This window comes from Aspergillus piperis (assembly GCF_003184755.1).
Source record: "Aspergillus piperis CBS 112811 unplaced genomic scaffold BO85scaffold_18, whole genome shotgun sequence".
NCBI classification, from domain to species: domain Eukaryota; kingdom Fungi; phylum Ascomycota; class Eurotiomycetes; order Eurotiales; family Aspergillaceae; genus Aspergillus; species Aspergillus piperis.
Genome location: NW_020291608.1, coordinates 31762 through 47991, shown reverse-complemented (window position 1 = coordinate 47991; position 16230 = coordinate 31762). Strand labels below are relative to the sequence as shown.

At 50.1% G+C, this 16230-nt stretch overlaps 6 protein-coding genes across 6 annotated transcripts; 5 read left to right on the top strand and 1 right to left on the bottom strand.

Annotated features, from left to right (window-relative positions):
- The first annotated feature begins 587 nt into the window (after positions 1–587).
- On the top strand, positions 588–2444 carry BO85DRAFT_426789 (polysaccharide lyase family 1 protein). Its single transcript, XM_025658135.1, has 5 exons — positions 588–1160; positions 1223–1366; positions 1424–1549; positions 1606–1936; positions 1993–2444. Exons 1-5 carry the CDS (start codon positions 958–960, stop codon positions 2326–2328), a joined length of 1140 nt encoding a protein of 379 aa, XP_025512510.1. The 5' UTR covers positions 588–957; the 3' UTR covers positions 2329–2444.
- Positions 2445–3310: 866 nt separating this feature from the next.
- On the top strand, positions 3311–4692 carry BO85DRAFT_499681 (monocarboxylate transporter; the record flags this gene model as incomplete). The annotated part of the gene is made up of 2 exons (XM_025664074.1): positions 3311–3578; positions 3785–4692. The coding sequence occupies 2 exons, from the start codon at positions 3311–3313 to the stop codon at positions 4690–4692; spliced, it is 1176 nt and encodes a 391-aa protein (XP_025512509.1).
- Positions 4693–5239: 547 nt separating this feature from the next.
- BO85DRAFT_426785 (Zn(II)2Cys6 transcription factor) lies at positions 5240–8877 on the top strand (the record flags this gene model as incomplete). Its single annotated transcript, XM_025658134.1, has 6 exons — positions 5240–5376; positions 6096–6902; positions 6968–7627; positions 8026–8188; positions 8240–8558; positions 8633–8877. The coding sequence occupies 6 exons, from the start codon at positions 5240–5242 to the stop codon at positions 8875–8877; spliced, it is 2331 nt and encodes a 776-aa protein (XP_025512508.1).
- A 383-nt stretch (positions 8878–9260) lies between these two features.
- On the bottom strand, positions 9261–10277 carry BO85DRAFT_441031 (uncharacterized protein; the record flags this gene model as incomplete). The annotated part of the gene is made up of 1 exon (XM_025658794.1): positions 9261–10277. The coding sequence occupies one exon, from the start codon at positions 10275–10277 to the stop codon at positions 9261–9263; it is 1017 nt and encodes a 338-aa protein (XP_025512507.1).
- A 1093-nt stretch (positions 10278–11370) lies between these two features.
- On the top strand, positions 11371–11917 carry BO85DRAFT_490780 (uncharacterized protein; the record flags this gene model as incomplete). The annotated part of the gene is made up of 2 exons (XM_025663674.1): positions 11371–11409; positions 11468–11917. The coding sequence occupies 2 exons, from the start codon at positions 11371–11373 to the stop codon at positions 11915–11917; spliced, it is 489 nt and encodes a 162-aa protein (XP_025512506.1).
- A 1659-nt stretch (positions 11918–13576) lies between these two features.
- BO85DRAFT_452029 (sodium:calcium antiporter) lies at positions 13577–14956 on the top strand. The gene has a single exon (XM_025660728.1). The coding sequence runs from the start codon at positions 13991–13993 to the stop codon at positions 14837–14839; it is 849 nt and encodes a 282-aa protein (XP_025512505.1). The 5' UTR covers positions 13577–13990; the 3' UTR covers positions 14840–14956.
- The last annotated feature ends 1274 nt before the right edge of the window (positions 14957–16230 follow it).

Genomic DNA, 16230 nt, shown 5'->3' with positions numbered 1-16230 from the left:
ACAAGACAAACTACAACGTGACCGAACATTATCACGTAACTTCCAAGCTAATCCCTTTTGAGGCTTCTTGGCGTCTAGTAATTTCCACTGGGACTCAAGATTTATAATAAACCCTCTCTTGGGGCAGTTCTTCGCAATGTCTCACTGTCAGACTGCCGGTACCACTTTTCTCCATCTACCAAGCAAGCCTTGAATAATATAGGTCAGGGCCGTTCATGGGACCCTGACCTCCACGCCGCCCCCCCTTCGGAAGCCAGCCGGATTGCTTCTAAGACATCCTGAAGTGGACCACTATCCTGCTTCTCACCATTCCTATGCTCCGCCAAGCAGATTTTGGGTTCAGGGCGGACCCGGGAACTCCGGTGAAAAACGAGGTCTGCTTGGGAAGAGATTTCCGACTGTCATCTTAACGGCATCTAGGCAGACAAGCTTTATCGCAGGCTTTTCATTCCTGACTTGTTCTGCCATTCACATTATAATCGTCATGACTCGGAGACCCAAGAAGATAAAATTGGAGATGTTGGTTCCGCGAGTCCGGCGATGTCTGGGCAGCAGTAGCGCTACTTTAACATCGTAAAATATAAGCCACCACACCCACTGACAGGTTAATCTCCGGTAGAAGAAACCAAGACCTGCCTGCCAAGCCATATAGATTGGGTTCTCATCCATTTCAGGTCCTGTCCCCGGGTCCCTCGTCTCATTCCAGAACATGGTTGAGGGGACCAAACGGCGACGGTCTGACTGCCAGCTCCACCATCATGTTTTTCCGGCTTGTATATATACCTGGAAACGTTCCCTCTCCAATGCCATCCAGAAGAAGATATCGCCTTCCTTTCTTTCTTTTACACGCCTGTCACTCTTTCCAGGCTGTCGTTCTTTGATAACACCCAAGACCTTCATTCTTTCCGATTTTTCTTTTTGTTTCCCTTCGTATCTTCTATACTTTGACAGTCCAACATGCACTACAAGCTGCTTTTCGCTGCTGCCGTGGCATCCCTGGCCAGCGCTGTCAGTGCCGCTGGCGTTGTAGGCGCCGCCGAGGGTTTTGCTCATGGCGTCACTGGCGGTGGCAGCGCTTCCCCCGTCTATCCTACGACTACTGATGAGCTGGTCTCTTACCTGGGTGACAATGAGCCTCGTGTGATTATCCTGGACAGAACGTAGGTTGATGCTTCATTTGGGATACAGAGGTAGACAATTGTCTAATACATTGATCTTTCAGCTTCGACTTTACCGGCACCGAGGGTACCGAGACTACCACTGGATGCGCCCCCTGGGGAACTGCTTCCCAGTGCCAGGTGGCGATCAACCTGCACAGTTGGTGCGACAACTACCAGGCTAGCGCCCCGAAGGTATCCGTGACTTAGTATGTCGCCCCCGTTCGATTGATGCTCAGACTCTCGCCATGCTGATTGCCGCATAGTGACAAGGCCGGTATCCTCCCCATCACGGTCAACTCCAACAAGAGTATCGTTGGACAGGGCACCAAGGGTGTCATCAAGGGCAAGGGTCTCCGCGTGGTCAGCGGCGCCAAGAACGTCATTATCCAGTGAGTGCGGACCATCGGTCGTAGGATGTGAATCCACCCTTGCTAATAACGGCCAGGAACATTGCCGTCACCGACATCAACCCCAAGTATGTCTGGGGTGGTGATGCCATCACTGTCGATGACTCTGATCTGGTCTGGATCGATCATGTGACAACTGCTCGCATTGGTCGCCAGCACATCGTCCTGGGCACCAGCGCCGACAACCGTGTCACCATCTCCTACTCCCTCATCGATGGTCGTTCCGACTACTCTGCCACCTGCAACGGTCAACACTACTGGGGCGTGTACCTGGACGGCAGCAACGACATGGTGACCCTCAAGGGCAACTACTTCTACAACCTGAGCGGCCGCATGCCCAAGGTCCAGGGTAACACTCTGCTGCACGCCGTATGTAGTCTTTACCCTCTCTACCATCTGCACATTGCTGACTACTATGCCGACAGGTGAACAACCTCTTCCACAACTTCGATGGCCACGCCTTCGAGATCGGCACTGGTGGTTACGTCCTGGCCGAGGGTAATGTCTTCCAGGACGTCAACACTGTGGTAGAGACCCCCATCAGCGGCCAGCTCTTCAGCTCCCCGGACGCCAACACCAACCAGCAGTGTGCCTCCGTCTTCGGCCGCTCCTGCCAGCTCAACGCCTTCGGTAACTCCGGCTCCATGTCCGGATCTGACACCAGCATCATCAGCAAGTTCGCTGGCAAGACCATTGCGACGGCTCACCCCCCGGGTAACATTGCCCAGTGGACCATGAAGAACGCTGGCCAGGGAAAATAAGCATGGAAGGAGAGACATTCTCATATGCAGAAATGGCATAACATGTATTATAGACTCAGTATCAGTAATACTCCCCCGGCCTGGGATGTAGTGGACTAGAGTGCATAACAAATGAGTACCACAAAGCATAAGGCCTTTATTGCCATATGAATATCTCCCGCCGTCAAAATGTATACACCTACCATGGATACCCAAATAGGAATCTAAAAAGTTATAGGGCAGGCAGAGCTATTCTCGGGGGTATTGACATACCTCTCTCTTGGTCGGAGAGTGGAAGGACACCTATCGCATCTGTCACCAATTTGGGGCTGATATGAATGATTGGGCCAGGCAGAACAGATCTCACATTAGTGATATGCTTTGCTTGTCGCTATCATTATCTGTTTTCAGTCCCAGTCGATATGTTCTGCCAGCAAGGATATATACTGATTCGGTTTCTAAGAATGGGGTTGACTTGGCAGTATGGTCGGCCCAACCCAGTGATGACATGTACTGATTGCCTGACTGGTAATTGATGGCCGGACTTACATGCAAGAAATTACACAGGTCAACCCGGCATGAGTGTCTGGTCTAACGCATGACAGCATTTACTATGGACTTCAGAATCATGAATTGTCTAGTTGCCCTTTCGCCGAAGACAGCTCCACAGACGGACATACAACCAATCACCGGCCGAGCACACCGAGGTTTATTGGTCATCAACAAAATGCTTCCATGATGTACTAAGTACTAGTAGTAAGAAACACCTCCGAATGCTCATTTTGTAGTCGGCCTAGAACGGGGAAGATGTCCCATAAATTGAATAATCGCCGATTTTGCGATTCTTCAAAGAAATTTACACTGACACTCGAAAGCAGTCTTAGGTCTCTTATTAGGCCGATGGCTTTCATTGGAAATTCCTCCAGCGTAATACATGCCAGAGTCATTTTTTTGCCCTCCAGGTCTCGCTTGCAAAAGTACCAAAGTATTCCCTATTCTTGCCATGAAGACTGAGAGAGACGAGTCTGCGTCTCCTCTGACAATCGTCGAAACTACGATGCGGCACGGATATCCCGAAGGCGGACTTGAAGCCTGGTTGGTGGTGTTGGGAGCATGGTGTGCGATGATCCCTTCCATGGGATTGCTTAATTGCCTGGGTATTCTCCATGCGTGGACGAGTAAGCACCAGCTCCAGGACTATTCCGAGTCCAGCATTGGCTGGATATTTGGCGCGTACAGCTTCTTCTTGTATGCTGCTGGGGCGCAAACCGGTTAGTGAAGTCTGCAATCACCTTGAATTTATGTGGCTGCTGATAAATAGCAGGACCAATATTGGATACCTATGGACCCAACTATGTTATTCTCCCAGGGTCGATCGGCATGGTTATAGCACTGATTGGCTTTAGTTTCAGCCAAGGTTGGGAGCACATGTTATCCGTACAGCAGTGGTACAGATAATGCTGACTTGTTGCGATAGAATTCTACCAGATATTTCTGTCATTCAGTGTCCTTGGTGGCCTATCTGCATGTGCCCTCTTTATTCCAGCCGTTTCCTGCATTGGGCACTGGTTCAACGTGCGACGCGGATATGCGACCGGCATCGCCTGCACTGCCGGGGGTATAGGAGGAGTCATATTCCCAGTTATTATACTTTTTGCAGCACCCAGAATTGGTTTCCCCTGGGCAATGCGTATTATTGCACTTATCAGTGCTGTTCTCTTACTGATATCATGTCTGACGCTGAAAACACGGGTCCTGAATGAGAAAAGCGTTGGCGCATCCGTCGACTTTCGCGCCCTGCGAGAGAAGAAATATGCCGCAACCACAATAGCGATCTTCCTAGTGGAATTCGCCGTCTTCATACCAATTACCTACATCTCATCCTACGGGATTCATATTGGGATGGATGACACCCTCGCATACGCGCTAAGTATCTTTCTCAATCTAGGCGCTGTCCCAGGACGGTTCCTCCCGGGCTTAGTAGCAGATCGGCTCGGAAGGTTCAACGTGATGGTAGGAACGTCAATCATCTGTGCGGCGCTTACCCTGGCATTGTGGCTTGCATCAGGGGCGAATATGCCCGCAGTAATTTGCTATGCGGTATTGTTCGGCTTTTGGAGCGGTGCTGCTATCAGTCTCACCCCCGTGTGCATTTCGCAAGTCTGTAAGACGGAGGATCTAGGGAAGAGGAGCGGGACGACATTTACGATAGTCAGTGTGGGTACATTGACGGGCATCCCGATCGCGGGTGCTATCCAGCAACAGAACCAGGGGGAATATTGGGGCATGATTGTCTTCGGAGGCGTGTTGTATGCGGCCTCCGCGGTCGCTTTTGCTGTTGCCAGGGGCATTTGTGCGGGCTGGAAAGTGAAAGCCAAGTTCTAAAGCCTGCGATAGACCAGTGGGACACATACGTGCTACCGGAAACACCAAACGAAATACTATCTCTTGTCGGGTAGTGGTGCGTCTGGGTCCACCGACAATATAATTCGATAAAGAATAATAAAAGTAAATTACATTCTCATCCTAATGGTTATTTTCGCGTCAATTATCGAGAGCAGTGACCACCACAGTTGTTGTGCTTAGGAGCAGTCTAAGAGGGGAACCCTCGGCGAAGTCAACATTGAAGCCAAGAATGCTTCTCTAGGAAATAAAATCGGCGAAATGCAGGCCCCCCATCGCCGCACTCTTCTAAGGAGGATGCAACTATCTCGGCTGTCGGCCACTCAATTAGTCAGGTGGCTTCCTCGAAAAGATTTTCGATTGAGTGCATAAGGGAGCAGAACCGAAAGATAAGGTGCTTGATTCCTGAACGGCAAGTGCCGTAGATATAACCCCTCGGTCTTATATTTGGCATATATAAAGCATTCTTGGTCCCTCGTGCTGTTTGTGATCCTCACCGGGCAATGCATTGTATGTTAACCTCCACATCATGGATTGGAGACAGAAAGTGACCGGCCTCAAAGCCAGACTATCTTGTCGTTCCACACCTGCTGTGGACAGGGTGGATGAATCACGCAAGAGAGACGCGCAGCAAAGTACACCATCCACTGCCACACCAACGACCAAGTGAGCACCCGAAGTCTCCGGTGTTAGAAACCCTTTGCTGACTTCAATCATTCAGTGATGAAACAGTCACGCCTCCGACATATAGTGAGAGCTGCGAAGCTTCCACACCATCCTACTCTCATTTCTACAATGGTACTCGATTCACCGCCACACATAGCCGATAACCCTTACAATTGCCACACAAGAGCTAACGTAGAATAGGGGATCAATGCTTTGGATCTTGTTGTAGGGGGAATGGATACCGCTGGTAATGGTCAACTTGAATCTCATGCGAGATTCTTGATATACTTACCGACCGGTTGAATGTTTTCCTTTCCCTGATCGACGATTGAGGGAGGGGGTAGGTATTGAAGTACCATTTTGCGAGACTTCGGTGGATTTTAACTTTCTATTGGCCCAGTGGAAAATAATCAACAATTAATGAGAGGAGCATACGAGTGAAATAACAGCATCAACGGCGTGAAGCTTTCGTAATAGTAGTGGTAGTAGTAGGAATAATAGTGGCGGTGGTAATGTGCGCCTTCCGGCAACACTCGGGCCAAACCCATTCGGCGGTGTCATTTGGACGGGTGACGAATCAGACAAGGCGTTCGGCGAACTTGTCGGCCAACTCGTTCTTGGCCGCTGTCGAATTGACTTCGGCGGATTAGTTAAGTAGCCCTTTAGACCCCAGCGGCGATTATCCACGTTGCTGATCTTCTACAAAGTACTGCTCGAAGAAAACGTCATTTTCAATCCGCAAATCATCGGCTGACCGACTGTCGCATGGCGTCAAATTCTCCGAATCCAACAACTCCCCATCAATTCCACACTCGCTCGCCACCTCCTACCATTCGCCCCTATAGATCAAAACGACACCCCCCATGTGACGGATGCCGACGGAGAAAAGTACGCTGCGAAGCCGATCACCATGGCAGCTGTCAGCGCTGTTTAGCTGCGGGTCAGTATTGTTCCTTTACTCGTCTTCGCCCTCGCCCTCGGCCTCACTCTCGTCAGGGCACTGTGCCGCCGAAACCACCTTCACCAGAAACCCGACCGGTCGCAACAAACAACTTGCAAGCGACCGAGGATCTGGTGGTGGACCAAGAAGATCCCCCAGTTGCGCATCAAGCAGTCGATATCCCTTTCTTCGAGCTAGACACGGTGAGAATCTCTGCAGATCCAGGCGGCACATGCCCGCACACGCCTTCTGCCTTCAAAGAAAGACACACGCATCAGACCATCCAAACACTTGATGGTTTGGCTGGTGTATCCTACCAGGTCAATGGCGCGTCAGCCGAATCTGACCCGTGGCTTCTCAGACACTGCAAATTCAACGACAGAGGCTTCCTCTCCTTCCACCAAGTGCACTTCCGGAACGCAGGGGGCGTTCCGTTTGACGAGAAGATCCCCTGCCATTTTTTGGTCTCGTCGGATCAGCTCTATGAGTCTTCCAAGGCTCAGCTGCTACCGCCAGACCCACTGAATACACATGAGCAATTGAACCACATTGTACCCCCCGAATGTGGCCAGAGATTGGTAGTGCTGTAAGCTGACAAGAATACCACCGTTGATGCGCTCTGTGGCTGACATGATATGCCATCTCCTGCAGCTTCATGAAGTTTATTTTTCCGACGCTGCCGATCATTTCGCGGTCACATTTTGGGCTTGCAGCAGCAGGTACGGTGCCCGACCAGGATATCCTTCAAAGGACACCCTTGTGTCTTTTGGCTGCAATCTACGCATCAGCACAACCATTCGCCAAGTTTGATGACTATCTATGCTTGATTGATGCGTACGCTCCTCCCCCGACTGATCTGCTCTGGCGCATGGTTCTTGACCTGCTGCTACGGGACATCCACACTGCCCGTCTTTCGACGCTTCAAGCAGGAATTCTCTACCTTCACCGACCGATCAGCGCCACCGAAAGTGCTGTGGCTGATAGTGCCTTCACCTGGTCCTTGGTGGGCATGCTTGTCGGCGTTGCCATGTCGCTTGGGCTTCAGTTGGATTGTCGGCTCATGGGACTTCCATTATGGGAAAAGAGGATTCGTCGTCGCCTCTGGTGGGCCATCTACGCCGAAGACAAGTGGCGTTGCTTGCTTATTGGGCGTCCGTCTTACATAGGAAGCGACGATTGGGACGCCACAGATCTGAGCGATGATGATTTCATGATGTCCGAGTGTCTGCGCCTGGCCCTGCAGCAACCTGCGTCCTCCTCGCACTCTTCACACGACGTTCTCACTGCTCAACCATTCCAGCAACTCATTCAGTTGTCGCGCATCGCTGATGAATTACAACGCTCCATTTTGTAGGTCTCCCAACTACGATTTTAATGTAAGGGAGACACTACTGCCACACCAGCTAGGCTTCCTCCACACCAGCCTTCGATCATGCCACACCCTCCGCCTACCTAAGAAGGCAAAACCCGCTCCCTTTAGGGTATAGTCTCTTTGGTATTTCTTACCGCCGTCCCGTTTCGGTAGTTTACTTGCCTGAGCTGCTGGAATCCTGCCCCAAATATAGGTTCCAAAGGTGAAAGGCAGTATGGTTCTGTCTGTAATAGAAACCAAGCATCAGCTTAAATGGATGGGATCTTACCTTATAAGGTAGGCGGAGGGTGTGGCATTAGTGAAGGTTGGTGTGGAGGAAGCCTAGCTGGTGTGGCAGTAGCGTCTCACTAATGTTTAATCATGCTATACTGACTAACCCCTGGCCCCATAGCACACTAAAGGCGTCGCAGCGATTATCGCCGGATTTTCATGCAACGCTGGAAATTGCCCGTCCTCTTTTACAGAAGCTCAAGGAGTGGTACGCGCACTCCCCAGTATCGGTACGTCAGCCCGATCATCAGCCCACTACTCTGGACAGCATATACTGCCAGTCAAACTGCCTCCGTTTTGCCTGCATCCTTCTGGAGGTATTTGTGTTCCGCGCCCTCCTGCGGCCAATGGTTCGCTCTGCCGCGCCGCCCCCGTTGCTCGAGGAGAACTTCGAGACAACGGAATTTACGAACCAATTCAACGACCTCCTGGCTCAGTTGTTCGACGCCGAAGAGATCGAGCCGTCCATGGCCATTGACATGTCCGATGAGAATGGCATGGGAAATGCGGTGCTCCGCGCAGCCGATAATTGCGCGGCCAAAGTAATTCGTCTGGTGATGCGTATGACTACCAGTGACTTGTCGAGCTTCTGGTATAGATGTATGTCTCGTCCCTTTTGGGTAACGTCTGTGCAAAACTCACTCATTAGGCTGCCGATATACTGACCGAGCTAGGGTCCCGTGTGGGATTTGCGACTGTCTCTAATTTCCTACTGCTACTGCTTGTACAAGCGCCCACGAAAGACCACGCTCTCCGTGCCAAAAGCCTTGTGGACCTTTGGCGTCAAACCTTACGGAACCAGAGCACAGGGTGTCCGGCCATGAATCTTGGGTTAGTCAGATTAGATGGGTCTCTTTGGCCTGGCCTGGCGAGAAACTATTACCTCCCAAAGCAAGTAAAAGAAGTCCTGGAAGAATAGGAAGGAGTTCTGTGGAGGATGGTGCGTGTCTTGCAGAAGGATTGAGGGGGCAAACTTACGAGATCAGGCCCCACAAAGCGCCCCCAGTGCGTCTATTGACTTTCACGATGACCGGAAGCTAGAGATTGATATACTGTGCTCAACTTGGTAAAGGGATCAAGGGCCCGCGCCTGGTCGGTGACTGATTACGTCCCTAAGTACCAAAGCTAAAGGAAAGCGAATGTGAGCTGAAAATGACCCCGACGACATTAGACACCATACCTCGCGTCGACTAAATACTTAGCTCAGCTAGCAAACAAATATAAAATATAATCCCGGATCAGCTCCCTCACATACCTCGGTATGCTGGTCATGATCAATGTTCCCTCATACCATGAAATAGACTATAGCCAGGCCGATGTCATATTTGGACCGCTCATGTACACATTAATCTGCATGGCTTGGAGCGCATCGTTGTAGTATTGCAGCACCTCAAGGGTCTCCCCCGTTGCCTCAGTGGGAGCCAGAAGCCCTTTGACACCCCGTGCTTTCACCTCGTTCAACCACACATTTTGGGCCTCCTGCGAGGAAGTCATGGCGTCCGGGATGAAGGCCGAGACGTTTTGGTAAGGGTAGACCTTGCCCTGGATCATGCCGCTAGTTACAACAAAGCCCAACTCTTCATCAATGACTAAACCGACACGCGCATTCTCATCCGTTGGATGATCTGAAGGCCAGCTGCAACTGAGCGGGGTGGCTGTTTCATTGTTGTATGTTCCCGTATCGATGACCTTCCAGCCAATTTCGGTAAACTGGCAGTTGGCGTCGACCCTTACGGACATATTACTCGAAGTAGCAAACAAGGCCTCACTCAGAGCTGTCAACGCTGCCCGACTCGCCTTCGTCCGATTATCTGGCGGTGACATCAAGGCCTCATAATTGCTGGGAAGCTCGGCTGCTGAGAAGGAGAAGCCGTGGTCCCCGCGGTAGCGATTGATGAATAGTTCCAACTCGGTGATCTCCTGGTTGACGACCTTGACTCGGCCTCTGAGGATGGACCTTTCCGTGTCGCTGCCTTCGCTGACGTCCAGGGCAAAATAAGCCGACCCTTGTGTGGTATCAATTGCGAGCAAACTGGGTGGCCCGGCTTCTGTGACAGTTCGCCAGGCGGTCATCATCCCGAGCGCTGCGGGGTGCGAGTTTTCCGTAGCCTGATATATTGCAGCCATCGGCAAAATGTATGGGTTGTGCACTACCATGGAAGCCAGAACCTGATCCACGATAAATGCCATGCACTCTCGGTCACAATCACCCTTCAATAAATCTGAAGCGTGCTGGTCAATCGACGAGGCGGCAAGCATCGAGGACGCTCCCACTGCGAAGACGAGGCTTGCCACTGTAGATAGGAACAATGACTTCATGGTTGCTCTGATCATAATTCTTAAGTAGTTACAAGCCGAGATAAGTAGGCTAGAAAAGAGACGGCTACTGCTACACTGAAACGCTGACGGAACTGCTGTGGCAAGCTGTCAAATAAATAGCTCAATATATTAATGAAAACCCGGCAACGATTAACTCACAAAGCAACCAGGATAGTCTGACGAAGAGTCCAGAAGATCACAAACCGCCAATGCCCACATTCCGATATTCCCCACATTGTCCACAGATGAACGCTTTTCGGAATGCTCTCAGGTGTATCGCCTTGGTAGTAACGATACTGTGCTTGCAGAATACTACTAGTTGCTTGGCTACGTAAGTGCCTCATCCGATGTGGAGGCACGGAAAGCGGACCCGACCCCAGACTTTCCGTGCGGAGGAAAGGGTACACCAAGCTTCGAAAGATAGTGAGATTGGCATGATTACGCTGCAAACTATGAGTAGAGTAATTTTGTTGCAGAATATTGAACAGGAGGATATATTAAAGTCCATGCCTACACGTTTCGTATACTTTTCCCTAATTGATGATCCTCCTGGTCTAAGCTTCTTCAAGTTGGGCAGCAACGGTTGGTGGGTCTAATAACTAGTGTCCTTCATATGGTGTTATAGAAAGTGTTCGTTGGGTCGTAGAATGTTTTATTGTAGAAAAGCCCTTTTGCCACATTTATAATAGCCGTTTAGCTTTGATGGTCGCCGAGTAACGAAGTTCACTAAATCATAACCAAGAACGACGTAATTTTTTGATCGTCTTCAGGGCTTCTTCATATCCCTTCTGAAGGATGTATTAAGCAGTGAGATACTCTACAAAATAAACTTTCCGAGCCATCTCGTAGGAGTATCAAACCCCCCACTCTTCAATAGGGGTAGACCAATAGCGGGTTTTAATTAGATGAAGTCAGAGTGCCCACGAGAGCTCAGGGTAGGATCGATGAGGTATGGCTCAATCAAACCCATCTCGCCCAAGATTTGATATGCTTATAACATCTGTTTCAGACCCAGAGCAGCCTCTGCTGGAACACTGCATCCTATCCATAATGTACTACTACTTCATCGCACCACCCATACCACGTCTACAATATGGTAATTACTCTCCTGGCCCTGGAAATCTTCTTCCCCGTTATGAGATACTATGATTCCGTTATTATGACGATGCTAACGACGCTGAGACGCCCAGGCCTTTTCCATCCAATTCGAATCCGCAGGGGTCTACCACGTCGGCACGCCCACTGAGCAGATGCTTGTCTCATTCGAAGAACTTCTCGCCTTTCACGCGGGCATCGTCGGTCTCCTCGAGTATGGGCACGGATGGCGAGTCATAAAGGCAGTCATTCGACGGCTTCTAGCACGGCTTCGCTGGCAAGCTATGGACAGTCCGTACTCAATATATATTGATAGTTCCGGCCCAGTATATTACGTTATCACCAACGGAGAGGATGCAATCCGCATTACAGGACAGGAGCTGGGCTCGTCACTGTTCGGACGGGAGATCAAGAAGCAGTGGGATCGGGGAATGGTGAAACCGAGATGTTTAGGAGCCACATATCTGATCCTGAGGGCCTTTGTGTGCGGGGTGTGGAATAATTTGGCATATTATAAGCGGTGGAAGAAGGTTGCAGCCTTGTAAGTAGCAAGCTGCGCCTCAAATGATAGATAGGATTGATATTGAAGCTATGGAAGCGCTTCAATAACTGCTATCTTTTGATTTTTCAAAGGGGCGTTGCTGTGCTACATGGTAACTTTGAAAGATTTTCGCAAAAAGCACAGACTGTTGGTCCAATATAACACCTTTTCACCGGTAAGAAGTTTCAAGAGCATCCTGAGCAATGAGCTCGATAATGATACTTCATTAGCCACCATGTCAATGCTAGCATCTAGAATGTTCCCACTTGGGTTAAGCACAAATCAAAAACAGGTTGGGGCCTGGGCTTTGTGCACTAGAAAGGAGAACGGCAATGCCTAACGGGTTGATTGGGTAGGAATTAGAGACACGGCAAGTGGGGATGCGGCCGCGTGGGTACTTGGGAGAGATTTCCGGTGTTTCCTTGTCAGGGGCCGAAGCAAAAGAACCAAAACATGGCGTGCATCCTGGCCAAGGAAAATCTGTTGTTGATTATGTACTAAGTTTGTTGTCTGAGGCCGGAGATGACTGCTAGAGTAATTACTGCTACTGTACAGCGTAGCCTGAGCCTGAAGAAAGTTATATAAAATTGGTATACTTCAGGCCATGAAACATTTCAACTGGCCCTCTTGAAGAGGGTTATTGATAAGAGATACTGAGCAAGGAGTTAGGGCCTGATGAGAGTTTATATAGTTTGGATACAAGAAAGCCTCTGTTGAATAAACAACTTTGATAAAAACCTAGTATATATAATATTCCCTCGATACCAACAACCACTCCCCCTGATGCTCTTGCTACTGGGGAGTGGTTGTTGGTATTCTCGGCGCAGTGCCAGCATTCTATGTTTCTCGAACAGCTCAACAGCAACGAAGCCTGATCGCTGACCTGGCCGGGACCGAGGTGAAATACTCGCACGCCACATTTCAGATTGGAATGATTAATTTTTCCGACCAAAAGGAATCGTTATTCGCCTCGACCTCCTCCGTGACCATTGGACTTACTCGGAAGGCATGCGACCTCATGCGGGAACCTCGTCGTCCTGCTCTGAACGAGGTGGACCAGAAAAAGACGCTCAGATGACCGCCCGAGTTGTCGTCATTGCCTTAAACACGTAACTAATCAATATCGGTCTCAATTCGAAATCTGTTTGTTTGACCTATTGCTCTCTGTTCCCCGGTCGCAAGTTATCCTGCGAATATCTTCCAGGGCGTTGACATGTGTGCTGGTAAAGACCTACCGTGCACAGTATGGATGAATGGATGATTTCATTTAATCTGACCACTCGCCTTGGGCGATATGTAGCATACAGAAACTATACATCAATGTGCGTACATGTGTCCTATACCACTTCTTAAACGAACATGGAGCCTCGTGGGTGCCGGCCGTGGCCTCGTAGCCGTTCGTGGTGTTAGGCTGCCCGTATGGCGCGGTTGTAATGAATCTGCGAAAGGAACGGACAACGAGTGTTCGATTTTGGCTGCATCTCTGCTAAGAAGCGCGAGAATGCAGGCAATGCTGAAGTCAAGAATTTGGTCAGTGTAGGAACAGCAGAATAGGTGGATACCCGGAGAAGGGAGATACTATATATCCGCCGGGATTAGTCATATAATGAACCCACCTGTGTTCTGACTCTGGGCACCTTCCTGAGAAATTCAACCCAGTTATTATGGAGGCGGTCGAGGAGGCGCCAAAGTTCGATTTCCGGGACTTGATTTTCAAGACGTATTTAATTTTTTCCTCTAGTACCCGCCATTTCCATTGCCCCGGACATACGTGAAATACACTCAAAGACAACAATGGATTGGGACGCTCTGTGTTTTAATGTTGCCACTTTGATTGCAGGTGTGTTTGTTCTTGACTATGGCGCGGATAAATTCATCGACCACACCGTCATTGTCGGGCGACGCCTAGGCATCTCGCAGACTGTTATTGCTCTCTTGACTGCTGGTGCTGAATGGGAAGAAGTCTGCAATTCAATGCAATTCGATCCAATATCTCTCCTGGCTAATCCCTCATTAGCTCGCCGTGGTGGTTGCCGCCATTCTGCAGCGTCGCAGCCCCCTGGCCCTGGGGAACGTCATGGGCTCGACTATCTCCAACATCCTCGGCGCCTTTTCTTTAGGGCTACTCTTTTACCCCCGGGGTCTGGAGTTTGACCGTAGCGCAAAGTTATACTCGGCCCTGCTGTTCATAGTTACGACGCTCTTCGTGATGCTGGCATTCTTCAACCAATTAAACCATATCGTCGGTGGGGTCTTGATTGCTATTTTTGCCCTCTACATCGTCTCTATCATCTACGCTATATATAAGGGTGTAGCCTCACCCCCAGAACTATCAGACAGTGATAGCGACGGAGAATCCAGTGATAGCGAGGACGACGAATTCGCCAACCACGCCCCTCTCTCCGAGACCTCTCCTCTCATCGCGAATGATCATGCGCCGTCATCAACAGACAAAGGGAGCAGACGATGCAGAAGCTTTCCTTACCACATATTCCAGCTCATTCTCGGATTCATCTCGCTTTCACTGTCGGGATATATCCTCTCCCACAGTGCCGTCACCATCGCCGACTCCCTGCATCTCTCGGGAACCGTCTTCGGTCTGACTGTTGTCTCCTTTGCTACTACTCTGCCAGAAAAACTGGTAGCAATCCTTAGTGGTTCCCGCGGCCACGGTGGCATTATGGCCGCGACGACGGCAGGAAGCAACATTTTCCTGCTGACGCTCTGTGTTGGTGTCGTTGCTGTGGCAGGGTACCCGGCACAAGAGGCAGATAATTTTGTGCTTTTTGAGCTGGTGGCAGTCTGGCTGTCCTCTCTGGTATTCTGTGCTGTCATCTTTTTAGGACTTGGGAGGAGTGCAGGTGTAGTGCTCCTGGTTACATACCTCGTGTTCCTGTGCTTGGAGTTTACCGTTTACCGGCGTTGATTAGGGCAATCTGTCTTCGTATTATTCAGCGCCATTTTGAAACAATGTACGAACATGAGACTTGTATAGCTTCCTTTAGATATAGATATCAATATGAGAGCGGGATATTCTGTACTAGTGCATCCACACTGCGCCAGATCGATCAAGTTAATGTTAGTTGGGCAAAAATACTATTAGTAATCTCTTCACGTGGACAGGGAGCCCCGTTCTGTTCCGCGTACGCTCAGCCCCGGAAAGGACGACTCCTCTCAACCCGTTCTATACCTGAATAGCATCGGTCCAATCGCTCCCCACACTCTGCCAGTCAGAACGTTGTTTTGGCTCTGATTCACCACGACCAGAAATGAATTCACTCTATGGGTTCTCATCATTGTAGTGCCCAGACGCGATGGATCAAGAAGCGAAGGCGCAGCAGGTATGCGGCTTTCAAGGAAATTTTCTGCGATTCTTCGTAGTCTAACTAATTCTATCCGAAATCCGATTGACTTGCTCGCGTACGTGAGAACCAGCGCAAAAGCCGTGCTCGCAGACAAGATTACGTCCGGGAGCTAGAGGAACGAATACGTGCAATTCAGCAGGAAACCCGGCAGACGGACATCGCGAATCGAATCGAATCGCCCTGCAAAAAATGGAGATGGAGAACCATCTTATCAAGGATTGAATTTTGTCTCCCGGCATTTCCGCCGCCTCAGTTAAGCGTTACCTGCAGTTGGCCGACCAAAATCCACTTGCGGATCGTAAGGTGGCCATAGCTGCGGCGATCGGGACGCCCTCGGTAGCCTCCTGCCAACCCTCTCGCTCAACGTCGCAGCAGGCGACATCTAGCGTCGCTATTGAGGGCTCGGTTGAGCAGCGTTCGTTAAATGACAATGCACAGCCAACCAGCACAATTCCACGTCAGGAATTTACAGAAGAGCAACCAAAGTGCACTATCTCACCTCCATGCAAGAAGAGCACGGCAGACCATCTCGCTTCGGAACCTCCACCTTATCATCAAAATACATTCAATACAACCCTATATGTTGCCTCTGAGGAGTTTCTTGATCGACACATTGCTCAAGGGATAGATAAGATGACCTCCGACGCAGAATATGCCCGGGAGTTGAGAAGACTGACCTCGGTTGTTGCCGAGTACAGAACCACGTTGTATTTCAGATCTTAGATAAGATCAGCGGCAAGAATTTACCCTGAGCCGTTGACAAGTTGGCCCCGCCTATGTCGTAATTAGCCGCCTGGCTATCGTGATATCAGTAACTGCGAGCCGAAATAGGTCACTGCATATGACGACCCCAGCCCTGCCACTACCTACGCGACAAGCCCAAATCATTTTGAGGGCCTCAGTAAACCAATCTGGCACGGTTTAGAACACGTTTACGCAGCCTGACTTATGC

Bases quoted from the DNA above. Each gene is read 5' to 3' on its own strand.
- BO85DRAFT_426789 (XM_025658135.1), top strand. From the start codon at position 958: ATGCACTACAAGCTGCTTTTCGCTGCTGCCGTGGCATCCCTGGCCAGC. The intron at 1,161-1,222 runs GTAGGTTGATGC...TTGATCTTTCAG, and splicing joins GTGATTATCCTGGACAGAAC to CTTCGACTTTACCGGCACCG. The intron at 1,367-1,423 runs GTATGTCGCCCC...ATTGCCGCATAG, and splicing joins CCGAAGGTATCCGTGACTTA to TGACAAGGCCGGTATCCTCC.
- BO85DRAFT_452029 (XM_025660728.1), top strand. From the start codon at position 13,991: ATGGGCTCGACTATCTCCAACATCCTCGGCGCCTTTTCTTTAGGGCTA.